A 25159-nucleotide genomic window follows, 5' to 3' on the forward strand; every position below is an offset into this window, starting at 1 on the left:
AAGTGACACGTCAACCCACAGACTAGGTCAATACCGCCACGTCACCGAAACCACCCTCCAAAACTGCCAAGGGAGTCAAATTGCACCGGTTTCGATAATTCGGGGGTCGAGATATCCGGTTTTAGGGTTTAGGGTCATGGATTAGATTCGGCTCACTATTAAGGGAGTCAAAGTGGACTTATTCCATAAAGATCCTACAACTAGTAAAGGGAGCGAAAGTGAACTTATTTCCTAGACACGGATGATGGGTATCGGTGACAAGATGGGCCGGAATGCAATTCTCCGCCGATGAGCCGCGACTAGCTGGGCCGGCCCACCGCGTTCTTGCGCGGGCGAGGCACGCGTCCGAATGCTCGCCCAATCCACCACTCGTCGCCCTCCGCTTCGCTTCTGCTCCCCCCCCAAAACCCTATGCAGAGGAGGACGAAGTGAGCCCCGGCCACCGCCCGCCGCCGCCGCCGCCATGGCGCTCCGCCGCATCAACCTCCGGAAGAAGCCGCTCCTCCTCTTCCCGCGGCCCTTCTCCTCGTCCTCCTCACCCAACCCTCCCTTCCCTCCTCCCCCGCCACCGCCCAACGACCGCGACGACGCCTCACCAAAGCCCAGCGAGGGGGAGGGGCGCAACCCGGCGGCCTCGCTCTTCCAGGACTTGCGCGACCGGCTCATGTCCACCCCCTCGCATCTGCCGTCGCGCCGGATCCCGACCGCTCCGCCGCCCCGCCCCTCGGGGAACGCCGAGCCGGTGGCCTCTATCGACGACATCCGCCGCCAGCTCGAGTCCTACCGCGGATCCCTCGCCGCGAGGGGCGCCCCTCCTGGCTCCTCCCCCGACGGCGCCGCCCCCTCCTTGCTCGACCTGGTGAGGAGCACCTCGTCCCCGACCTCACCTCAGGGCCCCAACTCCGGGCACTTCTCATCCCTCGCCGAGAGCTTGCGCAATCTCCCCTCTGGACGGCAGCCGCAACAGCGGAGGCAGCCTCGTTCGACAACCCCGTTTTTGTCCCCCACTGCGCATCCCATCTTCGGGAGGGAGCTCGGGGAGAACGCGAGAAAGGCGGAGGGGAAAGAGGAGAATTCTGCCATTGAGCTTAAGAAGGAATACAGCTACGCAGAGCTCGGGAAGAAGCTCGGCCAACTGCGACCGTCCGGCGCAGGGAACGATGGAAAGGAGTGGTTCTCGCTTGAGGAGCTGCAGGGACGGATCGCCAAGCTCGCAAATTTGGACATTGCTGATGACATGCGGTTAGGCGGGCAGTATGTGGCACTCCGGAAGAGCCTCCTGGGAATCCAAGCCGATCAGAAAACAAAGGATGATATTAAGAAGACAAGATCCAGTAATCTCGTTCGCACATTGCCTGTTTGATTCACCTCTTCGCTGCTTATGTGATGATGAAACTGATATGTGCATCTGTTGGCGTTTTATTGTGCTTGGTTGGGAGCAGTGCAGGGATTGTCATTTTTGGCGAACATTGGTGGGCCGGCAACGCCGCAATACTTGCAGCATCCTCCACAGGAGGAGTTGCTAGAGAGGGTGAGATTGACAATTTGCTGTTCCGTTTCTTTTGGTTACCGAAGAATTTGCTCCTAAGGTTTTGATTGGTTACTGCTTTTCTCAGTATTTCCATCCAGACCACATGTCGTCGGAAGAGAAGATGAAGTTAGAGCTCCAGAGGGTGAGGGACGAGTTTAAGATGTCTGAAAATGACTGTGGCTCTGCGCGAGTTCAAAGTGAATATGGCCCCTCCCTTCCTGAGTTAACTGCAATTTGATAATTCTCTGTTGCTAAACATGTTCTCAGAAATTAGTAACACTATCCCTTGCTTTTATACAAATATTATGCAGCATCAACCATGTCATCCTTACTGGCTTACTTTATTGTGCCCCATACCCAAATAACCTTTTTATTTCTTTTCACGCCTTTTGTTTAAGGGTGCACAATACACAGAAAAATGAGTACTTCCTCTGTTTCACAATGTAAGACTTTCTAGCATTGCCCACATTCATTTAGATGCTAATGAATCTAGATATATGTATGTGGGCAATGCTAGAAAGTCTTACATTGTGAAACGGAGGGAGTAGTTTGTATGGAAGTAGAACACCTGCACTTGTCAGCATCTTACACTAGCATAATATACTAACATTGATGTCACAAGGTTAATATATGATTGTTGTTGGGTCAGTTGATTGTTTGCATGTCATGCCTTATTTCTTAATTGTTTTTTTCGTAGGAAATGAACGTTACCATTGTTTTGGTATGAAGATTTGTGTTTTAGGAGATACTGAAAGATGATCTTTGCTCAAGTAGAATAGTCATGAAAACAAGTCAGGCTGATGGAATATTTTGTCTCGAATTGAATCATTTAGGTTTGATTACCATTATCATATTAACAGATCACTATACCATTTTCTGCCAAAGAGTGTAGACTATACTCTTTCATAAGCAAGTCAGTGACCCTTTGTGATGCTTAGAGCTGTAGGAAGATTGGTAATATGTATACCTGAAAACAAACATCTCTGTAGAGCTGTTCTTCTGGGCAGTTTTGATCACCCTAAAGAAAGCCTTTCCTTTCATATAAAATCTTGCATATATCTATTGACTGCCTATGCATCTTGAAGCTGTTCTGATTCATTTTTTCATATATTGACATTGAATACTAGCTCTTTTGGCCTTTTGGTATATGCTGTGCATGTCACTGATATGCCCCTTCTTCATGTTACAGTTGCCCAATTGACCGTGAAAATCAAGCATCTGTCAACTGTTCTACACAAAAAGGTGAGCACGTCTTGAATTCCCCTTCTGCATATGGCGATATTCCTTAGATACAGTGATGCTACTTTTGGATTTTATGAAGTTAGTGTTTGATGAAATGACACGTAAACTTTGTGGTGCAGGATAAACATTCGAGAAAGGGGCTTCAGGATATGGTCCAAAGGAGGAAGAAGTACCTCAAGTACCTGCGTAGAACTGACTGGGATTCATATTGTCTTGTCCTGTCGAAGCTGGGTCTTCGTGATGTACCGGAGTACAAAGCTCCTGATTACAAGAACAAATCCACCAGTAAAGCCAAATCTAAGAAGAGCAAGAGCAAGAAAAGAAAGATGAAAGCATAAATCTGTAACCAAGATCGTCTTCACCTCTCCCTCCCTGCGGCCTTGAACTGCATGGCCAGCAAGGTTGATGATCGAAAATACAGACGCTCTGCTCGAAATGGGTTTGATCCATTCTCTCAGTGTTGCTCGAAATGGGTTCGATCCAGTCTCTCAGTGCTGTATCTTTTGTAGTAATAACAACGGATTGTTAATCCCCTTCTCATTTTCCTTTTTGGTAGCAATGTTTCTTATTTTTCATGAGAAGGTGCAGCCATCCTGTAACAGCTACATGTGTTTTTTTTATAGAGTTGAGTTCTCCCATTCTACTTCCTGGGAGAACGGGATTGATCATTGATGAATACTAATAACTTCTCTTATTCACTGTGTCTGATTCCTTGTTATGGAGGTGATGCTGGGTGGCACCACCCAAGTTTTAATCAATAAGATTATAATTGTGTTTTTTTATTGGACTAGCAAAAGTAATGACAATCAGAACGCCAGAATATCTACAGGAACAGAGCCATTCGTTTATCCATTGAAAAAATATACTTCATCTGTTTCAGATTATAAGTCGTTTTGACTTTGATCAAGATCAAACTGACCAAATTTATAGAAAAAAATAGTAACATTTTCAACCCAAAACAAATTTATTATGAAAATATATTTAATTATTGATTTGATGAAACTAATTTAGTATTATAAATATTACTATATTTGTTTATAAACTTAGTTAAACTTAGAATAGTTTAACTATGACCAAAGTTAAAACGTCTTATATTTTAAAACAGAGGGAGTATAAAAGAAAAAAAAAAGAAGTAGAAGAGAGAAGTTTATGGGCCGCAAAGAAGAACAAAAAGAAAAAAGAAGAAGGACGGGACGTAAACGAAGCCCCTCTCTCCAAGCTTTGACGAAAAAGGCCTAAAGCGAGGGAGCACGAGGAGGAGGAGGAGGACTCATCGCTTGCCTTCCCCGACGCACGCACGCACTCCACTCCGCCCTCCTCCACCGCCGCCGCCGCCTCCGCACCCAGTAAAACCCCCACTTCCTCCGCCGCCGCCGCCGCCGCCGCCGCCGCGGGAGAGTGGCGCGAGGGAGCGGCGGGCTGCCCCTGCCCCTATCCCTCGCCCACGAGCTCCAGATCCAGCTGCCTCTGCATCCGCGGGTCTATATCTATGGAGGCGAGCTCCTCTTCCACCTCCTCCCCGCCGCCGCCGCCGCCACCCTCCATACCGGCCTCCAGCGCCTGGGCTGACGCCTCGCCGCTCCTCGACGCCGCGTGCCGTGGTATGCTTCAAGCTCTAGGCTAAGCTATATGGGATTGTTCTGTGGCGTGCTGGGATCATACATGTAGATTTCGGTATGTTTGGATGCTGGAGTGGGCTACTTCACGCATTGTGCTCCCAGTGCGATTTGCATTATTCCAAGCTGTGAAATTGAACCTTAAGGAGCAGAAAAACAATGAATTATTCCAAGTCTCTTCTGAGTCAGAATGCCGGCCCAGCTGTTCAAGCCTTCTATACGCTCTATTGCAACACCATTTTGGTATATCGCTTGTGGAGCTCACATACATGATGATTTTTGGGTATATTGCAGATTAGTCGAGGTCCTAGCGTCTTCTATAATTTTTTGATATATTTTAAAAAGGTTTATTAAACTAGCCCGAAGAGTTCCGATGAGAGGTATATTGGCATCAATGGCATTACAAACTGCATACCTGGAAAAGGTCATTGTATTAAAGATGATAGTGGTTCTCTAATTGTTTTTCATTGCATATGGTTTCTTAGGCATGCATTGCTGCACACAGTTTTTTTTCCTTGTCCAAAGCCAATATATAAAGTTTATACTTTATAGTTGCTTGTTACAAACTGTGCAGTGCTGATAATGCAAGATGTCGCTGTTGGAACATGGATGTAAATGTATCTAAGGTTGTCATGTTTTTAGGAGGACATATAGCTAATGTAGGTTTTTTTTTTCACTTTGACTTTTCTCCTTCTAACTCTTTCATGCTTGTAGATCTCCAGGATGGGGAACTTATACATGGAGAGAACTTTAGTCTTTTTGGTGCAATGTCTGCATTGGAGGTAAGCGCCACATTATTTCTCTTGTTATTTTGATTTTGTTTATCCTCTCTTCTATCTAGTGTATATAGTGAGTGTCGAGGCCCATTATATACTTGTTTCTTTTAAATTATTGTTTTGTGCAACGAATTGTTATTGTGATCTATGCTTGGAAATCTAGTTATGCACTTTTTATGAGAAGCAGTCTCTGGACAGTTTCTTCTTGATGTGGTTGCATACTAAGTACTTGGAGATTGGGTAATATATTTAGACAAAGAAGATCTTCTGACTCATCTTAGTTTTCTTGGAAACTACAACACTTGTGGCAGTCATGACGAACTCTATGAAGCTATGCTAGCGAACACACTTGCCAATTTAAAAAACCTGAAGCATGCTTCTTACATAACTCCACAACAATCACAAGTACAATCATATTCATGATAACACTAGAGAAATTAAAGGACCAGATGACAGTTTCTGTCTTCATTCTACAATTTACAGACTGTCCATTTCAGAGTTACCCCTGGACCTCACTATAACTGTCCACTGTTCTAAAAGAACTTTGCAAGTTTGTTTATAGAATTATAGGATTTTCTGTTTATTCTCATTTTCTCCAGTGCATATTTGGCTGAGCATTTAACGAGTTAATTGAAGGATCAGTTATTTTTTTTTAATATGTTGCTTACTTTTAGTTCTCAGTGTCTATTCCATCCTAATATAGATAATGGATCCTAAAATGGATTGTGGAATTGAGAAAAGTGGATACTACTCCATTGATGAAGCCATAGAAGATGGTATTGCCCCAGTTCCACTTAGTTTGGACAGAACACTTGACATTCAACGCACTCTTGATGTCATGGATCATCTTTTCTCATGCGAGGTACTTCAGTGCTAACATGGATCTAATATTTTTGGCTCTCGTTTTGACTAAACCGGTATGATTTAATACTTCTTTCAGGCAACATGGCACAAGGGTCACACTCTAGCACAGACTGTCTTTACATGTATCTACCTTATGAGAATGGAGAGAACTTCATCACATGCTATACTAAATAGCTTTTGCAGAATTTTGCGTGCTACCTGTTATGCTGTGGTTTCTGTTGTTTCTACTGCCCGAACTCATGAGGTATTTGCCATTTGGAGGTTCTCTACACTACAGCTATTTCCATTGATCTTGTTTATCAACTACTCAGACACAATTTGTACTTATGCTAACATAGGAGTCATGCATGTGGGTTTATTCCCATAATCTTTTTACAAAGGATTTTATGTCTCTCTATTGATGAAAAATCCTGCACCGTGACCACAATCATACTACCTCATTATGAGTGAATTAGTATATATGCCATTTTTCATCTTTTTGCTTGCAGAAATGTTGATAGAGTAATATGTTTGCATTCCTTCTGTATTATACCTTAACAAGAAAAATCTGTTCTGTGAGTTGCAGTACTGTCATTAATCTGTACTTTTGTTCAATATATCAACCAAATCACTTGTGAAACTCCAAAGATATATTATTCTGGTAGCTTCATTACAACTGGGTACTAGTACCATGTGCAGTCCTTTTTGTATATTGATGTAATTGTGTCAGGCAACTGATGAATTTTTCATGTGAAGTGTGCTAATCTGGGACCTCTAAATCTTGTGCATATGATAATGAGGGACAGCTATAGTATTTTAGATTCAAAGTAATTACATAACTATGCACCACTTCTTAGTGCTTTTATTGAGTGGCCAAATCGGTTCTTTAGGGTGCTTTGTTGATCAAGATCTGTTCAAATAACTCATATGAGGCCGTGAGGACACGAACATGATATTCTTACAAGTATAAAATTTGAGTGCTATTTACTCCTGTTAGCATGCGACACAGTTATCTTTTCTTTAATCCTTACAATTCCACTTGTTATATAAGATACAAGTTTTACTTGTCTTTCTAGGAGGAGGACCTCTTTACTATGTCTTTTGGGCTGCCTTTAAGAGATGAAGGTGATGAAAAGTGCCTGTCAATTCTTAACTCAGTTGAAGAGACAATAGCTCGTCAATTACGTGCTTGTAAAGCCCAAGCATTGTCCAGGAAAAAGACACTAGAAGGTATCTGAGTGCCATGACAAAAATCTTTGGACAACATGAAGTGTGTATTGTTTCACACTCATCCAATCATGTTCCTGTTATAGTCCAGTAATATAATTGTCCTCAATCATTGCTTCAGTGGTACTGTAGAAGACTTGAAACTGAGACATTGTGTTCAAAAGTTAGTAAATATTAAGTTTGAGGCAAGATGAAATGTAGTAGATGCATATTTACCTGTTTTATTATATCTAGCTATTGCTCGATTCGGAAATTGCGCAAACTAAATTATTTGCTTCCTCCATTAAATTTTCATGGCTGTAGAACTGAATTTTGATAATTAGTTTATTTAATGAAGTTGTGAAATAATGACACCTTATAAAAAAAATATGGAGTTCCTGTGTGTATTTGAAGTTTCTGAACTGCTAGGTGCTTGCATCTTAAAATACTTGTCGATTAGCTTGGCTATCAAAAAATAAAGAGAAGGGAAAGGGAGCAATTTAATTTCTTTAAATGTTTAATATGTTTGGACTTTTGCAGATGTGGGTTTTACTCTGTTATTATACATTTTATGAAATTTATTACTGCAGGTCTTGAATCCCTACAGGACAATCCTGATCTGGAAGAGGATTACTGCAGAGCATTGTTATGCAGATTACGTTTTCGTAAGGTCTCAACCCATTTTCCTATTCAATTAATTGTAAACTTTCTTTATTCATGTACTTGAAAAATGTTTATCAATAAGCAGGCAATTTTTTTTCTGTTTATGGATGCTCTGTTAACTGGTATCTCTGTTGTTGTAAAATAAGCATATAAAATCGCTGAACCAGATAACCAACCTAGCACCACATCAAACCATTATTTTTGGTTCATAACAATGATGCAGTATGGGTATCCTGTTGCATGCTAAGGGCAATTGGTGAATTGTACTAAAAAGTAGTTTCAGACTAATCGAGGATGACTCCAGGATAGAAACAGATGCTATTTGAAATGTCTGTAAAAAGCTGTTTGAATGTTTATTTTCAAATGAAGAAAAAGTGATACATTTCGCTTTCAATTCTATACATACTGTGTCAGCCACTAATGCATTGACTTCAATTATTGTTTGTTGATAATACTTACTCCATCTAATGAGGATTATTTTCTACTCAGCACCGAAGATAGCACTGCATTAGTTTATAACTTAAGATCGAGTAGAGGAAGATAATAACCTTCCAGTTGTTGATGATGACTCCCAAAAATGATTCATAAGAGAGTATTTAATATTTAATTCTCAATGTCTTCACTCTATCATGTGTTTGTGTTTGTGCAGCATTTCTACCATGTTGTTACATGCTTGAGGAAACCTCATGGAAGAGGATTGGAGTTGGCACAGAAGCATGTTGCGTCATGTTTGACTGAGCTCAGTTTGATGCTCAACTCTCGAGATTTCCTCAGGTCACAGTCCAACAATACACAGCAACAAGGCGATGAAATCTGCACAACCGCATCAGGTGTTCGTCCTGTTGGCTTTGATGCTAGCTTAAACAGCAGGCTTCTGAGTCCAGCACCACCACGTGCTGTCAAATTACTTAGCTGGAGTGATGTAAGTTCAGATTTTTTCCCCTAATTTACTGCTCAGTTTTCCTTTCTATTGCTGAATTGCTTCTTGATATGCCTTTCCAACTTCAAAATAATGTTTTGACTATAATTTATATTCAGGCAATAAGGTACTTTGAGAAGCTTCTGCGCGATCTAGATATCATTTGCTCTTCACCACTTGATCCGGTGCTTGAGAATGTGCTTCACTTTGTTGTACAGTTCCAAAAATCAGTACCAGATTTGGTTCCTAGAGCATTTCTTCAGGTGGGTCATACTTAGTGACTGCAGACATAAACTTTTGTGGAATATTAACTAATTTGTTCTTCAATGTTTTAATATGCTTTACTTTGCACTATTACTATGGTATCTCACTAATAAAAATGCCTGCTATAATAAAACAACGAAACATGTGGCTGATATATTAGATTTAGAAATATTATGTAGCTTTATTGTTTATCATGTCATCTGTTTTGCCATTGCATATGTCTTAATCTGTATGTACTATTATTCAAATGATAGATCTGTAAAGTACCATATTTACATATGAGCCTTTGCTCCTCATTTGGGAAATATTTGACAATGCAGCAACTTGTTAGCCATTCTCTGTAAATTGTGTGTTTAATTGTGACTCTATACCTTTGAGGGATTGGCACACCATCTGCTTTTGCTTATATCCCTCCATAACTAATTTTGTGGATCCACCCATCTTTCTTTCTACACTATAAGTCCTTAGATTGGTCTGATGGTGAATTGCTTTAAGCTGAACTCATAATTTTGGATGATTCTCCTTTTCTTCAGTTCCGTGTTTTCTTATCCTGCCATATGAGTTTGATAGTTCCTCTCTTTAGTCTACACACTATTACAATTAGTGTTTCTTTCTTGTATTAACAAATGCAAAAATGACTTTGAAGCAGACTTTATTAGTTCAAGATGGCAAGCTTTATGGTCGGGACTTGTCTTGTGATGTGATTTCAAGGGCTTTATCATTACCAGATATTATAGGAGATAAGGAATTCCAGATGAATGAGTTTGTGGTGCAGCTAGGTCAGGTCAGCCACCAGAACTATGCAATTTGCTTAATGATTTCTGTATCTCATGCAGTCATATAAAATTATGCCTAAACATGTCTTTTGATTAAGTGCATTGATGGCCTTGTAGTTGGTAATCAATTTGCTTAAAATTCTTTGTACGAACACTGCATGGCAACGGCGCAAGCTTGGGAAGAGTTTGCAGGATTGGAGTACCATTTCCATACAGGTTTGTGAAACAAATAATGTTATTACTGATTTTTTTAAAATTATTTTTCCCTTTATGGCTTTGGGTAAGTAACGAATGACTGTATCTAATCTAGCGATGCAAGTAGGCTGAGTTGGGCTGGGCTGTCCCACTGGCCTAATAGCACTCATGTCTTGATTTAAAATCTGATTAATGTTTCAACAACCACAAAGAACAGAGTTTAGATTGTTCATTGTTGCAAATGAGTTGTGGCATCAGTGTTGACTTCTACGGATTGTTAGTTCCTTTTTGGTTTGGGACTGAGCATCCCTTGTTCGTGACGAATAACTCTTGTTTGATAATTTATGCATGTGTAGCTCTTGCACTTGTAATACTTTACCCCTACAGTTTTACTTGATCAAGACATCAAATATAGCTCTTGCATATATTATAATGTTTTGAGCTTACATATATTGCAGTTGGAATTTGCGTTGAAAAGAGAATTCGGTGAAACTAGAAATGTCTTACCGCATGAGGTATTTGTAACTTAAGTGCCTGCTGTGCTTCTTTTGTTAATTGCATTTGTTTCACTTGGTTTAATGTACATCTGGTGGTGGTGCAGAACATGTGCATGAGAGTATCAAAGCAACTTCTGGTTTGGACTCAGGAACATACATATTGGGTTGCTTATCGGTTTCTCATATTGGGTTTTGAACTTGACCTGTATTCTCCGAGTGAATATTGTATGGTGTACTGGTACATGTATGTGGTCCTCATGAAGCTGATAGAGCAGATGCAGTTACGAATTCTTGCTAGTAATGAAAACTGTAAGTTGTGATATCTTTTGTAGTCTTGTGACTATTTTAAATTCTTAGTTTTTGTTACCCAGTAGCCTGCATAGATGAATATTGATTCAGAGAGTGTAAGCTGAAGAGGAGATAAATCTGAAGAAAATTAAAGTACATTAACAAAAACATCATGTTCTTGGGGCTCTGAACTATGAAGAACTTATTATATAATGCCTTGTTCTAAATTCACAAAATGCCATGCAATTAATTTTATCTCTGCTGGACTGTTATTTACTGTATGCTTCTGGTTATATGTTCAGCACGAAGAAAAGGGAAAAAGAAAAAGGATCATTCAAAAGACTCCTCAAGGGATACAGCGTTTCCATCCTCCTGTCTACTGCTTCAGTGTTATGTTTTACTTTCAGAAGGACTTTCAATGGTACTTGCATACTCCCTCCATTTTAATGTCAATTCATTACTTGCTTTTGTTCTCAAACAAATGTTGTTTTAGGATTTTCAGGCAGCATTTTCCCAGTTATCCATATTAATAGTCATTGGAACATGAAACTGGAGTTTATAGCATTGAGAGGGGTAAACATGCCAAAGAAGACGAATTTGCTAGCCCATTAGTCTTTGTGTTGGAGGCTAAGACAATGTGTATAACATAAAATGAAGAGTGTAAAAAAAAAAAGCTCCCGAAAGAACATATTGGCAAAAAGAATGTATGTTAGATTTCAGTTGTGCCAATACCTTTTACAGCTAAACATTACTTATTTTGAATGCAGATGTTGGCGGCCCTGAGGAATGAAAGCAATTCATTCCAATTACCAAGCATCTTCAATAGTGAGCAAGAGGTGGACTGGGTTTAGCATTCTAAGTTCTGATATCCTTTTAAGTATTGTTTAAACGCGTCTGATAAAATTTTTACCATTCTTTCCAGAGATTCATTCAGCATTTCGATCTTCTCCAGAAAGCACGTCTCCCTGAGCACATTACCTACTACAGTTTTAGGGAATCAGCTTCTCATGCATCCATAGCAGTGAGTTTTTGGTTGTAAAATCGTCTTCCTCCAGTTTCTCCCATTCTTGTTTTAACTTAACCTTCATTATTTTTTCTTGATAACAGGATCTGACCAAATATAACTTTTTTAAAGAAATTCATAAGATCACGCCGTCCTTGAGAGGCAGTTTTGCAAGTGAACCAGAAAAGCTCGCGGAGATCCGCCAGATAGAGCAGGTGGCTGAGCACAACAGAATAGCCCTAAACATCATCAGCCAAGTTGGAGCTGGTGATCCATCCCTGAGAGTTTCATTTGAGTTTACACACCATCCACACTTTGCAGTCGCAGTTGTAAGGAGATCATAGTTTCCTCTTGAAGAAGAGCAAAAATTTTCCTACTTCACCTTCGTTATCAATGGCAGACGAGTCAGCTCCAACACAGACTGCTGCTGTCTTGTTCATTGGTTCGTCCGGCTCCCTTATGTGCTTTAGGTTGTACAATGTACACCGTGTAACAATTTTGTAGACAAGAAAAGAAAAGCTAAATGCTTAGTCACTAGATTTATTCTGTGAAAACAATTTTTTGAGATGTTTATTCTACTAAACACGATTATACAAATGCTATGTAATTTCAGCGAGAAACATTTGCTGACAAATTGAGTTCAATTCATGAACTTTACATTGCAATGCAATTTTTAGCTGTAAAACCATGTTTAGTTTTTCTTATATATATGATTCTGTATGATTTATTTTGTTTCCATTGCGAACCATGCCATGTACTGTAGTAACAAACTAACAACGATGTTTCTGTATGTTCTTATGTAGTGGTAGTGTGGTACTGCCTCTGTCTCAATATAAGTGCACTTAATACAAGGTTTGACATATAGTAGGACTAAAGAAAGTTGTACTGATGCGAGTTACATTTTGTGGAAATTTTCGTGCGTGTACCTTTCGGGCGACGGGCGTGCAACCACTACAAGTCTAAAAGGCCTGAACCCCCGACCCGCCTAATGCTACATTTTCAGTCTTTTGGGCAAGTGGCACGTGGGCGTGTTCCCTTTCCTATTTTAACCAAACTATTATTTCACGTATATCTGATTATAAGTTGTCTCCCTCCGATTTTATTTTAATTGACGTTTTAGACAATGACACGGTCTACAAAATATATCTTTAATCTTATTTTTCTATTATAATATACAAAATAAATAAATACATGTTTAATTTTATTATAGTGCTTTGAAAGACAAATCTATATATGTTGTTCTAATTTCTTTAAACTAAATATTTTTAAAGTTATTGATAATTAAAGTTATAAAAGTTTGACCTCAACCTTGTCCAAAACATCAATTATTATAGAACCGGAGGGAGTAACGCCTCAATATAATTAGCTGAGTTTAATAAAGCTTCAATTACAATTTTTGATTTAAAAACTATAAAACTTAGCAATAAAAGAGTAAAATTTTCATATATATATATATATATATATATATATATATATATATTCTTAGTGGCTATAACATAAACTACGATCAAAACCATCAAAATCAATTTTAAAATTAAGTTTTAAAATTTAAATTTTAGCTAACGAGTGATAAGCTGAAGTTTCGAAAGAGCAGGTACAATAACATATTACTCCATCCATTCCAAATTGATCTACATATAGTTTTTTTTAGGTTATTTCTAAATGATCTACATATTTGTGTTCATTCATTAAATCTATTCGTTATTTGTGCATTGGAGTAAATGAACATTGATACATGCATCCATGCACATAAGTATTTATAACCCACATGCAATATCTTGATTTGCTATTGGCTAGAAAATAGTGAGAATGATGCATGCATTGAGTTTGTTGCTAGAGTAAATATAGTATGAGAGAGTTATTAGCTTTTCTTGGTCTTAGTGTACCTATGAAATATGTAGATCAATTTGGAATGGAGGGAGTATAAGCTAGCTATAAATTTTTTTTAGATAATAAGCTAGCTATAAATATATTTCAAGAAGATAAAAAAGAAGAGAGAATAGCAGCGGATTACAAATTTGTAGCCAGCTGCAGTACGGACTTCAATATGCAATGTGTATGACAGGTAGGACTATGTATTTTTCGCCGGGCCGGCAAATAGCCGGCCGATGTATATTAAGAGTAAGAAAGGGAATGTACAAGGTAGCATGGTGCGTCAATGCACCACCATTACAGACATAAAAAGAAAGCTAAAATCTCACAGAATGAGTTGCTACAGAGTGACACATGGAGCTAACAAGACCTGCAGCTATCCAAGTTTCCCATTCATTCCCCATGGCAGAACAGAGCTAGGGAATCGTTGCCGCGATCCCTTCGAACACCCTTGCGTTTCGCTCTTTCCAAATCAACCAGGTTACAAGGATCACCCTCGCATCGAACGTTTTGCGGTCAACCTTAGCAACAGATTTCCGGGCTGCAAGCCACCAAACAGCAAAATCAGCCGACGGCGAGGAGCACGAAAGGCCCAGGCGTGTGCGCACCCGACCCCAAATCTGCTGGGTGTAAGAGTAGCCCATGAAGATGTGCTGACAGGTTTCCCCGTCGTTGGAGCAGAGATGGCACACCGGAGAAAGCTTCCATCCACGGCGTTGTAGGTTGTCGGCAGTGAGGCAAGCATTGTGCACGGCAAGAAACATAAAGAACTTACATCTCACCGGCGCACGAGACTTCCAAATAATCTTGCCAAGAGGGCACCTCGTCTTGCCTGCCGAGAATAGTGAATAGGCTGAGCGCACGGAGAACACACCATCCGGAGCAACCTTCCATAATATCTCATCCCAACTAGCGAGGTCAAGGGAGATTCCAGAAATCACATCCCACAAAGCTAGGTATTCGCCCAACGCTGGACTGAGAGGCCACCTATGATATCCGAGACCCAGGAATTATCGCAGAGAGCAGCCGCCACTGACATCCCACTGTTCTTAACGAAAGAGAAGAGGATAGGTGCCCTGTTTTCCCCCGAACCGCCATCGGGCAATCAATTGTCTTTTCAAAGATAGGACTATCTATTAACAGTGTAATATATGTTTATGATAACTATTGTATGAATTGACTATTAAATTGACTACAGATAACTCAGAGCAGTAGTGGGCTATACTATTAAACTTGCTTAAAAAAAGTGAGATATTATTTTGTATATCTGACATATTTTTGCCATTGCAAGATATTTTCTGCGAGCAATGATAGCACAACGAGTACACCGTACTGTACCCTCTACTGATGAAGGACACAGACAGTAAAGTCAAGACACAAGACTGGAGAATGGAGAATTAAGCAGCAGGTCAGGCAATTTAACTTCCTTAATTCGTCGGCTCACCTGTCTGTTGAACCAAAACGGAGCAAATATCCGCAGGTAACAGGTGATCAATGCAGCAGAAATTCAGAAACCATCTCAATTAGCCAGCTCTTCTGGACACTTTGACCTTGAATAATAATATTCCCAAGCACCCCACCTATTAGGCTATTACTGTATGACGCAAGGGGGACTTCTTTGACTTTGGTAATGTAATAACTCCCTCCGTATTTTAATGTACGACGCCGTTGACTTTTAACCAACGTTTGACAATTCGTTTTATTTAAAAAGTTTATGTTATTATCATTTATTTTACCGTGACTTGATTTATCATTAAATATTCTTTAAGCATGATATAAATATTTTTATATTTACACAAAAATTTTGAATAAGACGAATGGTTGGTTAAAAAGTCAACGGCGTCATACATTAACGGAGGGAGCAAAAGTTTTGCAAATTTCACCCCTTAACAAGCTGACTCTGTTACTACGACGCAGCCCTTGTTTGACTCGGACTTCCATTGTGCGTTCTTGACCTTTCCTGCATTCTCTTTGTTAATTAGTAATATTATTTTTTTTGAAGAAAATGCATTTTATTACATGTATGGTAGGAGTAGGTAGGTAGACGTCACGTACAATTTATTTAAGTAGTATATGTTCCTGCATCTTCGTTAATCTAATGGCTGCAGTAGAGCAATCCCGTGATCTCTAACATCTGCATTTGAATAAGACATCAAAAAAAAAACATTTGTATTTGAATAACAATATCAATCTATCATTATACATAAACAAGTGTGTATGATTCCAACTAATCGAAAAGTTTCGTAAGTTCGGCGAGAGATCGAGACTGCGTTAGCCCAATTGACCACGTGAGAACATGCACACTGCAGCACCGCCCCGATGGAACCTTCCGAGCTTTACGACCAACTGTAATCAACTCCTCTTAAAAACCTCAATTATTTTGCGGAGGCGTCGCCGTCTCCTACAGGAAAAAGCGGAGCATTTGCGTGCTCGGGCGCACAAGCAACAGAGCAGCAGATTCGCGGATTCGATCGGACACAGCGTCAAATGCAGGTCACCTGAGCAGTAATCCCGGCAAGCCGGCGACACCTTTGCTCATCTTCGCCGCTGTCGTCGCCATCGCCGTCTTTCGATCCAAGAGAAGAGGTAAAGATGAGAGAAAGATACTACCTCCGTCTTAATAGTGTCCAATATTTAACCATCTGTCTCATTTAAAAGATTATAAAAAATAGAGTAAATTTCACAAAACTACATATTTTATGGTCCAAGTTACAGAAAACCACACGCACTTTGACACTTGTCACTTGAGTACATATATTTTGGTAGTGTAGTTTCACAAAACTACACTCTCGATGTATAGATTCACCCACGAGATGATGTGGCTGTTTCACCTAGGATAAGTATATGGCATCCTATTAACAGCCATCGCACGAAATTAATATGATGCCACGTCCTCATACTAGATGAAACAACCACGTCGTCATATCACGAGTGAATCCATTCATCGATAGTGTGGTTTTGTGAAACTAAACTACCAAAATATATATATTTAAGTACCAAGTGTCAAAATATGTGTGGTTTTCTACAACTTGAACCATAAAATATGTAGTTTTGTAAAATTAACTCTAAAAAATAAAAGATAGTCAATATAAAGTATTGTCCACATTTTATCAACTAATAATAATAAATACTAATCATAACTTTTTTAAATAAGATAAAAGATATATGAAAATTCACAACTGTATTTATATTAGGACAGATGTAGTACGAAAGAATCGATGTAGAGAAAAAGGAAATGTTCTTCTGATTTTCTTTATCCAAGCGTAGGAAATACTATCCTTTAACATGGATCATTTACATGTAAATCCATTAATTCGGGAAAAAAAAGATTAGGTGAGAAGTCGATATTTGCATGGGAATTAAAGAAAGAAAGAAAGGGATTTGGTCAAGGGGGAGGAAGGAGGCTGACGCGCGGGAACACGTGTGAGCCAGCACGTGACCACGCGGCGAATTCGCCTCTTTCCTTCCGCTTCCGCCTACCTCACCTCACCTTAGCTCACACGACCAAGAACTCTCTTCTTTTCTGTCACTTCTCTTCCATTCCTGAGGAGGAAGAACCCAACTGCATCTTGCCTGGATACTCCTAGCTTGCAGAGTCTTCTGTTCTGCAACTCTGAAGACCCTGATCGATCGGTGCCATTCTTTTTTGCTTTCCTTCGTCAGGTTTGTTCATCTCTGAACATGTTTGGCACAATTAGCTTTGATACATCTGGGATAAAGTTTCATTTCCTTTTTGCAGTGTTCCTGCCTTTTCTACCTTTTTCGCTCTTTGTTCTTGCGACTAATGGGGCTACAGATCGTTGATTTATGGTTGCCAAAATTGACTATGTACTTGGGAATTCAGTGCGCTTGTGGTTTCTTGTCAGAAATTAGCATCCCTTGCTCTTGCTGGTTTCTTTCTTTCTTTCTGCAGTTTGTAACGAGATGTAGGTTCAGAGCAATTCCAACAGCTCTCCTCTTGTTTTTGTTTCGCAGCCCATCTTTTTTGGGAGTGTTTGTTTAATCAGTTGGTGATCTTCAGCCGTCCTAGCTAATTTGAATCGTTTTTGAGTTTCTTGTTTGCCTAGTTTTTGTGCCGTTTTTTAGGATGCTGTTGCAGAGACGTTATTATCTGCTCCTGTACGTTGGCCGAGTCCGCGAATTTTGGTGAAAATTTGTTCTCTCTTGCTCCGTTTATATATGGCTCTTTCTGATCGCCATCTTTCTTCTCATATCATTTTCTCCCAAGAGAAGTAACCTCGGTTCTTTCTATGCTTTGTTGCCTAGATTGCTACAACAGAAGTTTCTCAGTGGTGAGCTTGCCTTGGTTTATTAGCCCACTTCTTGTTTCCCCAATTTATTCACCCAATCTTTTATAACTCTGAACTTTTGAGTAAATGTTTGATTATTTGGATATCTTTATTCATGTAAATCATTTCAGATCGGTGGTAGCGGCAACAATTGTTGTTGTTGTTGTTCTATTCATTTCTGATTTTCTTTAACAACATGTTGTGTTGATTCCTTGCAGTTCAATCGTAGCTCTCTGTGATACAAAAAAAAAATGGCTGGGGGTGGAACGAGCATCAGGAAGTATGTTGGAGCCCTAAAGGACACAACAACCGTAAGCATAGCAAAAGTGAACAGCGATTATAAGGTAACAATGATCATAATGTGTTATAGACTCTTATTCCTACATAATGGCCTTGATTAGATATCTTTGGTTTGTGCTCTTTGTGACAGGATTTGGATATTGCTATTGTGAAGGCCACAAACCATGTCGAGAATCTACCAAAGGAGAAGTACATAAGAGGTGGTGACTCAATGCTTTATCTGAACTGCAAACACTGGTTTTTTCTACTGAACGATGAGAACACTACTAATTATCAGTCATGTTTACTCATGCACTTCTTCTGTTTGCAGATATCTTTTATCATCTCTCTGCTGGAAGGGCTCGAGCAGATGTAGCATACTGCATCCGTGCTCTTGGTAGGCGTCTTTCAAAGACACGCAACTGGGCGGTATGTGTACTACACATTTTTCTATTATCCATAAATTGCGTCTTTCAGATCAGTACTTCAATTCTCTGACTCTATCTATTCCATAGCATATTTCTCAGCAGGAGTTATTGCAAATATTAGCTATTGATGTCGGTGCCAATAAACCTTTCAATACCCTGACAAATGATCTCTGTATATTTTTACCTTGCGTTGAATAAAAAATATTTCAGGGTGCTAGCCAATAGACAAAATTGATGACATTGTACCTATGATCTATGAACTGATTATTTGAAATTTTTCTCAGGTTGCACTTAAGACCTTAATCGTCATACACCGTGCCCTACGGGAAGTTGATCCCACTTTCCGTGATGAGCTCATTAGCTATGGAAGATCCAGTACACATATGCTTCATTTGTCCTACTTTAAGGATGATTCAAGTGCAGAAGGTAATAGCTACTAATTTCACCCTTTCCCAGATCTTAGTATTGGAACTTATGATTACTTGTTCGCTATCTTAGTATTGGAACTTATGATTACTTGTTCGCTTGTGCAGCTTGGGATTATTCTGCATGGGTTCGCAATTATGCATTGTACTTAGAAGAGAGACTAGAATCTTTCCGTGTACTGAAATATGACGTTGAAAAAGATCCACCGGTAAGTAATCTAATGTGAATCACATTGGGTGTTTCTCTTCTGTGGACCGTGGTGTGCCATGTTTGTTTGTTGAACATATTTGTTTTAAGAAGACTTAATTTGGAAGTCAAAACCACACGAACCAGTTGTATGACGAATTAGATTGCCACACTAATATATATATTGTCAATGTTATATATGCATTATCGAAGAATCAAAATTCATAATATGTAGTACAGGATGTCAATGGGTTACTTTAGCATCTTGTTTATGACAAATATGTTACTCACAGAGAACTCGAGACCTCGACACGGTTGGTTTGCTTGAACAACTGCCAGCACTACAGCAGCTTCTTTTTCGGCTACTCGGTTGCCAGGTGATTCATTATTTGTCACACTGTAAAAGAATGCTGCTATTTATATATTTCTGAGGTGTCATGAAATTTTAAAGGTTCCTTGCTAACTTCTTTTCAGCCACAAGGGTCATCATCTTATAACAACATAATCCAGCATGCACTTTCAATGGTGAGAACTCATAATATCTCTGAGTAGTGTACTAGAGTGAATAATCTGAGTATTCCTTGACATTGTTTTCTGTGTTAATGGAAGGTTGCTCTAGAGAGTGTTAGGATCCATACAGCTATCAACGATGGGATACTGAATCTGGTTGACAAGGTACCAATAACTAGCTTATCGATAAATATAAGCTTGTACACTTTTTATCATTTCTCTTAATCCACTGATAACTTTTGCACAATGCAGTTCTTTGAGATGCAAAGGGATGATGCTCTTAGAGCCCTTGACTTATTCAAAAGAGCAATTAACCAGGTAAATTTTCTTTTATCTACTGTTAGACAAATAATTATTTGTTCCATTTTATTAATCTTTAAATATTTAATATATCTTCTACCCCAGAAATTTTGCATTGAGTGACTACATAACATGTCTGCGTTTCCTAAAATTGTTCCTTTTCTATTTGGACAGGCGGGACAACTTTCTGAATTTTATGAAATGTGTAAAACCATACATATTGGGCGTGGCGAGAGGTTCTTAAAAATTGAACTGGTATGGTTGGAATTGCCATTGTTATTACTGTGTTTTTATTTTTATTATGATTTTAACTTGTGATATCCTATTGGACGTATACAGCCTCCGACCTCATTCCTGCAAGCTATGGAGGAGTATGTGAGAGATGCACCCCTTGCTTCAATAAACCAAAGAAATCAGGTTTGGAACTACTAAAATTAGTAACACATGGCCCTTCAACTAGTTTCCTTGTAATTAAATACTAAAAAATGATATAAATGTATTTAATGGAATATTTTTGGACGTTTTATATGTTCTTAGGCTGTACTAGCAATAGAGTACAAAAGAAAACCAGAGGATGAAGAATCATCAAGTTCAGCTCCTCTGCCGCCGCCTCCAGTATCAACTTCAGAATCTGAACCTGAACCTGAGCCTGAGCCAGTTAAAGAAGTCTCACCCGTACATGAGCCAACCGATTTGCTGGTAATATTCCGTGCTTCTGCTTAATGTTGAAACCTGCAAGTTAGCTTATTTTGAATTCTTGTAATATTTTTCATCCCCACTTGGTAGGGAATGAATGAACCGACCCCTGACGTGTCAAAAATCGACCAAAAGAATTCTTTGGCTTTAGCAATTGTTCAACCAGGTAAACATCTTACCTATGCACTTCAGCTATTATCTTACCAAGTTTTTTAAAAGAAAAATGGAAAATCAAGTACTAATATGCCCCTAATTTTTTTTTCAGACAATACACCAAAAGCCGCTGCTCCTACTACTGAAAACGTTGCCACTAGCTGGGAGTTGGCACTTGTCGCCGCGCCAAGTTCAAATGGCAATGCTGCCACCTCGAACAAACTGGTACATATATATTCAGAGAAATTTGTCTAAATTTGCTTTATTGGAACCCTCTGAAACCACACTAAACACGCTTAACCTGAAACTTCACTTCAACAACAGGCTGGTGGGCTGGACTTGCTCACCCTTGACAGCCTATACAACGAGGCGCACCGACAAGCGCAACAGAACGCAAGCTACAACCCCTGGGAGGCAGCAGCCCCAGCATCATCTGGCCCAATGATGCAGCAGCCAATGCAGAACCCGTTCTACGCCTCGAACGCCATTGCTCCGCCCTTAAACGTGCAGATGGCCGCCATGGCGCAGCAGCAGCAGCATATGTTCATGCTCCAGCAGCAGCAACAACAGTATGATCAGCAGCAGCAGCAGATGATGATGATGATGGGAAGGCAACCGTATGATCAGCAGCAAGGCTCTTCTTCCAATCCGTTTGCTAGTCCATACATGTCTGCAGGAGTTCACCCGTACGGTCCGGGGATGCAGCTCCATGCCGGCAATTCGTACACATACTCTGGGACAGGCATGATGTAGAGTGACACACCATCTGCTGCTTGTTTGGCAGTTTTTTTTTTTTCATTTTATCGCATTTTTTTGGGCGGTTTATCAAATGTGATTTTAGGAGGATTAGATCGGTAGATGGGACCTGGTATAGAGTCAAGATGAGCATTGCCGTCGAAGTTTTTTCCCTGCTCTTTGCTGACAAAGAGGGCACTGGAGTTCTCTAAAAAAAGAAAGCAGTTGTGAAGGGTTGTATACATTGAAATCTAATGTAACAACTGCTGCTATTTCTGAAACATAAGATGTAAATGAACATTATGTTTCATGATCTGCGTGAATTGGTCGGTAGAACTGCCATTTCCTACAAACAAACAAGCTGCAGGCCAGAATAGGATAGGCCCTTTGATTGTTCAGACTTCAGAGTGACTGGACTCTGAAGAAGCCGCGTGTACCTGCATTGATGGGCGATGTGTATGCACGGACGGCACGGACGGCACGGCGAATCGTGCCGTGCCATGCGATGCGGCCGCCCAGGCAGAGCGCCGTGCCGGAGCGGACAGGGAGGTGTCAACTGCTACAGTTAATGCAGGCAAAGCTAGTGTCCATCAACATCTCATACCGACAAAAATCACAAAAACTAATCATGATTCAAGTTGAAATCAGCCGGAGGACATAACCAAACCATCTTACACCGAATTTCAAATTTGTACATGCAATCTGAACATGTAAGGGTTCACGCTACTGAATGGGACCACAGGAGCCAAGGCTTCGACAGTATCTGTACACAAGTTTACGGCTGCTTCATCGCAAGGTATTAACCACGCGGGCAAGAGAAGGGGCGTACCGATCGATCAGAACGCGCTGCTGTACTCGTCTTCGCTGTTCATTTGAATCAGCCACAGGATCGCGACGCCAAAGACCAGGAAAGAAGATAGCTCCATCGTGAGCGCTCCCCATCCAATGACGCCGGCATGCTTCAGGATCGACGGGATGGCGATGCTCCCCACTATCGATGCGCCCGTCAAGAATTTTGTGAAGCTCACCCAACTGCAGTGAAATCAGATCAGTGTGAAACAAGGATTATTTTTAAGTGGATCTCCCCCACTAACAACAACATGTGCATGCTCAAGTCAATAGTCATATGGTCTGGTAAACAGAGTTACTTAGTACTAGCTAGTAAATGGAACGCAAAGATTCAACAGAATAACTAACAGTCGTTTCTGAATCTCTAATTTGAGAATGTTTGTCAGGAATTTTATTAAATCAGAACTGGTAGTAGTACCATGAGTGCAGGTAGCAAGGAAAGGTAAAAATGAAATAGCAATGACTCCTGGTAAGGAAGGATTATCACTTACGTATCGCCATCATTAGACATCATTGAGGGGCTGTTGGAGCCCAGGAAAAATATGAGGGGCATTGGTAGTATGAGGTACATAAGAACTGCAGAAAATGACATTGACAACTTATAAGTTTCACAAAAACAAAATATATTGCTGATGTAAACCAAATTTTCTAACCTGTTAGCATTGGCCACCAGTTGTTATACAGAGCACAGGCCTGAAGATGATACAGTCACAGGATTTAGACAATGATCAGAAAAGATAAAAAAAAAGTAATAAGTTGGTGTGAAGGTAATAAACTTGGATGCTTACCAGAATCTGCAATACAATTCCACCAGAAACCAGTATTGCAAGAAGCGCAAGTCTTCCACTGTGCAAACATGTCCTCATACTACGCGCCATTGTTTCCCTTGCAGCTGTTCAGATTCAGTTTCCGGAATAGGAACAGGTAGATAAGCAATGTATTGTTTTGAAGTGAAATGAGAAACACATTACAGACAGTACATGGAGTAAAGCCCAAAATTGCCACAGAAACCACCTCGAATATAATGTTTAGTGTTTGCTTTGGCCAACTTATCACAAAAACAGTTGTGCAAGAAAAGTATGCTGTTTGAACTGGCGAATTGCCAGCTCCCCAGCACAAGCACATGATTCAAATCGAACAAGTTTCCCAGCCAAAGAACTACGGTGGATGGAGAATAGAGGCTGAATCACAACAATATGGTTGTAGAGTACAGAACAGAGAAATCCACCTAGAGTAATGCTCCCTCAACATAGTCTAAAACAACCAGACACCAGACCTTGTTTTCAGTCGGCCTTCAACATATGAATTGGTCATAATTCTGTCAGACACACACATGATTTGCAGACTCGAAGATAAACAAAAACAGCCATGTGCACAGCAAAAGGAACGAACAGAGCGAACCGCAAACGCCCACAAGAGTGTTCATGTGAACAGCTCACCAGCGTGTCGTAATCAATACAATTCTGCATGAATTGGCCCGGCAAGAGAACTTATACGAAAAATTGCTCATAAATGTGAACTTGCTAAAAAGTTACTACTAGCTAGATAAGTGCAAAACCAATCATTCCACATGTACGCAACCTAGGTGGGTAATATGTAATTCTTCTCCCAGGCTATCATCCAATTCAGAGATTCAGATCTGATTCAGGAACAGACCAACCAATCATTCCCTCCCTCTCTCTCTCTAGGGCCGCAACCTGCAGCGATTCAACCAGTAGCTACGCAAGGCAAGGAGGAAGAAAGGAGGGGAGACGGATGCATACTCTGGCCGCGTCCCGCGGAAACGCTCCCCAGGCGGCCTCCGCCGCCGCCGCGCGCCGGCGCACGCGAAGGGACGGCGGCGAGGCGGCGACGAGTGGGCGCGGATGCCGAGGCGGCGAGGCGAGGCGCGGAGCGGAGGAATTTCCCGGCGTCGTAGGGGAGGAGGAAGAGGCGAGTTGGATTGAAGGGTTGGTGATGCGGTGGACGGCCCCGCTGATTAGGCAAAGGTAATTTAGTCGAGGATAATCGATTGATTAGCTGGCTAATCAAGGAGAAAATACCCAAATATGATACGATGAATCTGCTAAAGTATACTTAGGGTGTGTTTAAGAGTAGAGAAAAAAAGTTAGAAGATATGCAAAACGAGAGTATAATTATTTAAATATTAATTATCTAAAATTTAAATAATAAAGTAATATAATATAATTTTTTAAGTAACTTTCTTATATAATTTTTTTATTAGGATATACCGTTTAGCAATTTAAAAAATGTGATAGTATAAAATGAGTGCTCGGAACGAATGCAACCATAGTACCAATACTTCCTTCGCTTTAAATTATAAGTCATTTGATAGTTAAACTTTTTTAAATTTGAACAAATTTTTAAATGAAATATAAGAACATTTTTAATATTGAAAAACAATGTATCAAAATTAATTTAATGTTGAATATAATGAAACTTTGGTGTTATACATGTTGCTATTTTTTCTATATCATGATCAAATCCAAATAACTTTAACTAATAGAAAAAGTCAAATGATTTATAATATAAAACGGATATAGTACTTACTTATATTATGTTATGTTTATTTTTTTTAATAATTCAATTTGGCTTTTCACATATTCCCAAGTCCCAA

General features: G+C 40.0%; 4 protein-coding genes across 6 annotated transcripts; 3 read left to right on the plus strand and 1 right to left on the minus strand.

Moving 5' to 3' along the window:
* Nucleotides 1-403: 403 nt before the first annotated feature.
* Nucleotides 404-3467, plus strand: LOC4331046 (uncharacterized). The gene is made up of 5 exons (XM_015769663.3): nt 404-1334; nt 1443-1531; nt 1617-1728; nt 2721-2773; nt 2893-3467. Exons 1-5 carry the CDS (start codon nt 464-466, stop codon nt 3109-3111), a joined length of 1344 nt encoding a protein of 447 aa, XP_015625149.1. The 5' UTR covers nt 404-463; the 3' UTR covers nt 3112-3467.
* Nucleotides 3468-3999: 532 nt separating this feature from the next.
* LOC107276563 (uncharacterized) lies at nt 4000-12504 on the plus strand. 2 transcript variants are annotated; one of them, XM_015769659.3, is made up of 16 exons: nt 4000-4374; nt 5104-5171; nt 5869-6027; nt 6106-6273; nt 7085-7238; nt 7805-7884; nt 8527-8799; nt 8916-9059; nt 9710-9844; nt 9954-10052; nt 10490-10546; nt 10633-10837; nt 11119-11237; nt 11584-11652; nt 11739-11837; nt 11924-12504. In XM_015769659.3, exons 1-16 carry the CDS (start codon nt 4263-4265, stop codon nt 12161-12163), a joined length of 2181 nt encoding a protein of 726 aa, XP_015625145.1. In that variant the 5' UTR covers nt 4000-4262; the 3' UTR covers nt 12164-12504. The 2 variants fall into 2 exon arrangements, with proteins under 2 accessions (XP_015625145.1, XP_015625143.1); XM_015769657.3 differs by lacking the exon at nt 4000-4374 and adding an exon at nt 4963-5015.
* Nucleotides 12505-17216: 4712 nt separating this feature from the next.
* Nucleotides 17217-22006, plus strand: LOC4331047 (putative clathrin assembly protein At5g35200). 2 transcript variants are annotated; one of them, XM_026022972.2, is made up of 17 exons: nt 17217-17354; nt 17431-17983; nt 18199-18324; nt 18411-18480; nt 18591-18688; nt 18972-19113; nt 19221-19321; nt 19593-19676; nt 19774-19824; nt 19909-19974; nt 20062-20127; nt 20284-20364; nt 20449-20526; nt 20647-20808; nt 20896-20971; nt 21071-21183; nt 21283-22006. In XM_026022972.2, the coding sequence occupies exons 3-17, from the start codon at nt 18232-18234 to the stop codon at nt 21709-21711; spliced, it is 1710 nt and encodes a 569-aa protein (XP_025878757.1). In that variant the 5' UTR covers nt 17217-17354; nt 17431-17983; nt 18199-18231; the 3' UTR covers nt 21712-22006. The 2 variants fall into 2 exon arrangements, with proteins under 2 accessions (XP_025878757.1, XP_015625147.1); XM_015769661.3 differs by lacking the exon at nt 17431-17983.
* Nucleotides 22007-22294: 288 nt separating this feature from the next.
* Nucleotides 22295-24505, minus strand: LOC4331048 (vacuolar protein sorting-associated protein 55 homolog). The gene is made up of 5 exons (XM_015769667.3): nt 24306-24505; nt 23331-23434; nt 23196-23235; nt 23034-23118; nt 22295-22725 (listed from the first exon to the last, which is right to left on the minus strand). The coding sequence occupies exons 2-5, from the start codon at nt 23418-23420 to the stop codon at nt 22530-22532; spliced, it is 411 nt and encodes a 136-aa protein (XP_015625153.1). The 5' UTR covers nt 23421-23434; nt 24306-24505; the 3' UTR covers nt 22295-22529.
* Between the last annotated feature and the right edge of the window lie 654 nt (nt 24506-25159).

This window comes from Oryza sativa, chromosome 2 (genome assembly GCF_034140825.1).
Source record: "Oryza sativa Japonica Group chromosome 2, ASM3414082v1".
NCBI lineage: Eukaryota > Viridiplantae > Streptophyta > Magnoliopsida > Poales > Poaceae > Oryza > Oryza sativa.

Coding starts and splice junctions, on each gene's coding strand:
- LOC4331046 (XM_015769663.3), top strand. CDS start 464: ATGGCGCTCCGCCGCATCAACCTCCGGAAGAAGCCGCTCCTCCTCTTC. Junction 1,335..1,442: donor TATTAAGAAGACAAGATCCA/GTAATCTCGTTC, acceptor GGTTGGGAGCAG/TGCAGGGATTGTCATTTTTG. Junction 2,774..2,892: donor CAACTGTTCTACACAAAAAG/GTGAGCACGTCT, acceptor TTTGTGGTGCAG/GATAAACATTCGAGAAAGGG.
- LOC4331047 (XM_026022972.2), top strand. CDS start 18,232: ATGGCTGGGGGTGGAACGAGCATCAGGAAGTATGTTGGAGCCCTAAAG. Junction 19,114..19,220: donor GGATGATTCAAGTGCAGAAG/GTAATAGCTACT, acceptor TCGCTTGTGCAG/CTTGGGATTATTCTGCATGG. Junction 20,365..20,448: donor GGTTCTTAAAAATTGAACTG/GTATGGTTGGAA, acceptor GGACGTATACAG/CCTCCGACCTCATTCCTGCA.
- LOC4331048 (XM_015769667.3), bottom strand. CDS start 23,420: ATGGCGCGTAGTATGAGGACATGTTTGCACAGTGGAAGACTTGCGCTT. Junction 23,119..23,195: donor CTGGTGGCCAATGCTAACAG/GTTAGAAAATTT, acceptor CATTTTCTGCAG/TTCTTATGTACCTCATACTA. Junction 22,726..23,033: donor ATGTCTAATGATGGCGATAC/GTAAGTGATAAT, acceptor ATTTCACTGCAG/TTGGGTGAGCTTCACAAAAT.
- LOC107276563 (XM_015769659.3), top strand. CDS start 4,263: ATGGAGGCGAGCTCCTCTTCCACCTCCTCCCCGCCGCCGCCGCCGCCA. Junction 8,800..8,915: donor AATTACTTAGCTGGAGTGAT/GTAAGTTCAGAT, acceptor ATTTATATTCAG/GCAATAAGGTACTTTGAGAA. Junction 9,060..9,709: donor TTCCTAGAGCATTTCTTCAG/GTGGGTCATACT, acceptor ACTTTGAAGCAG/ACTTTATTAGTTCAAGATGG.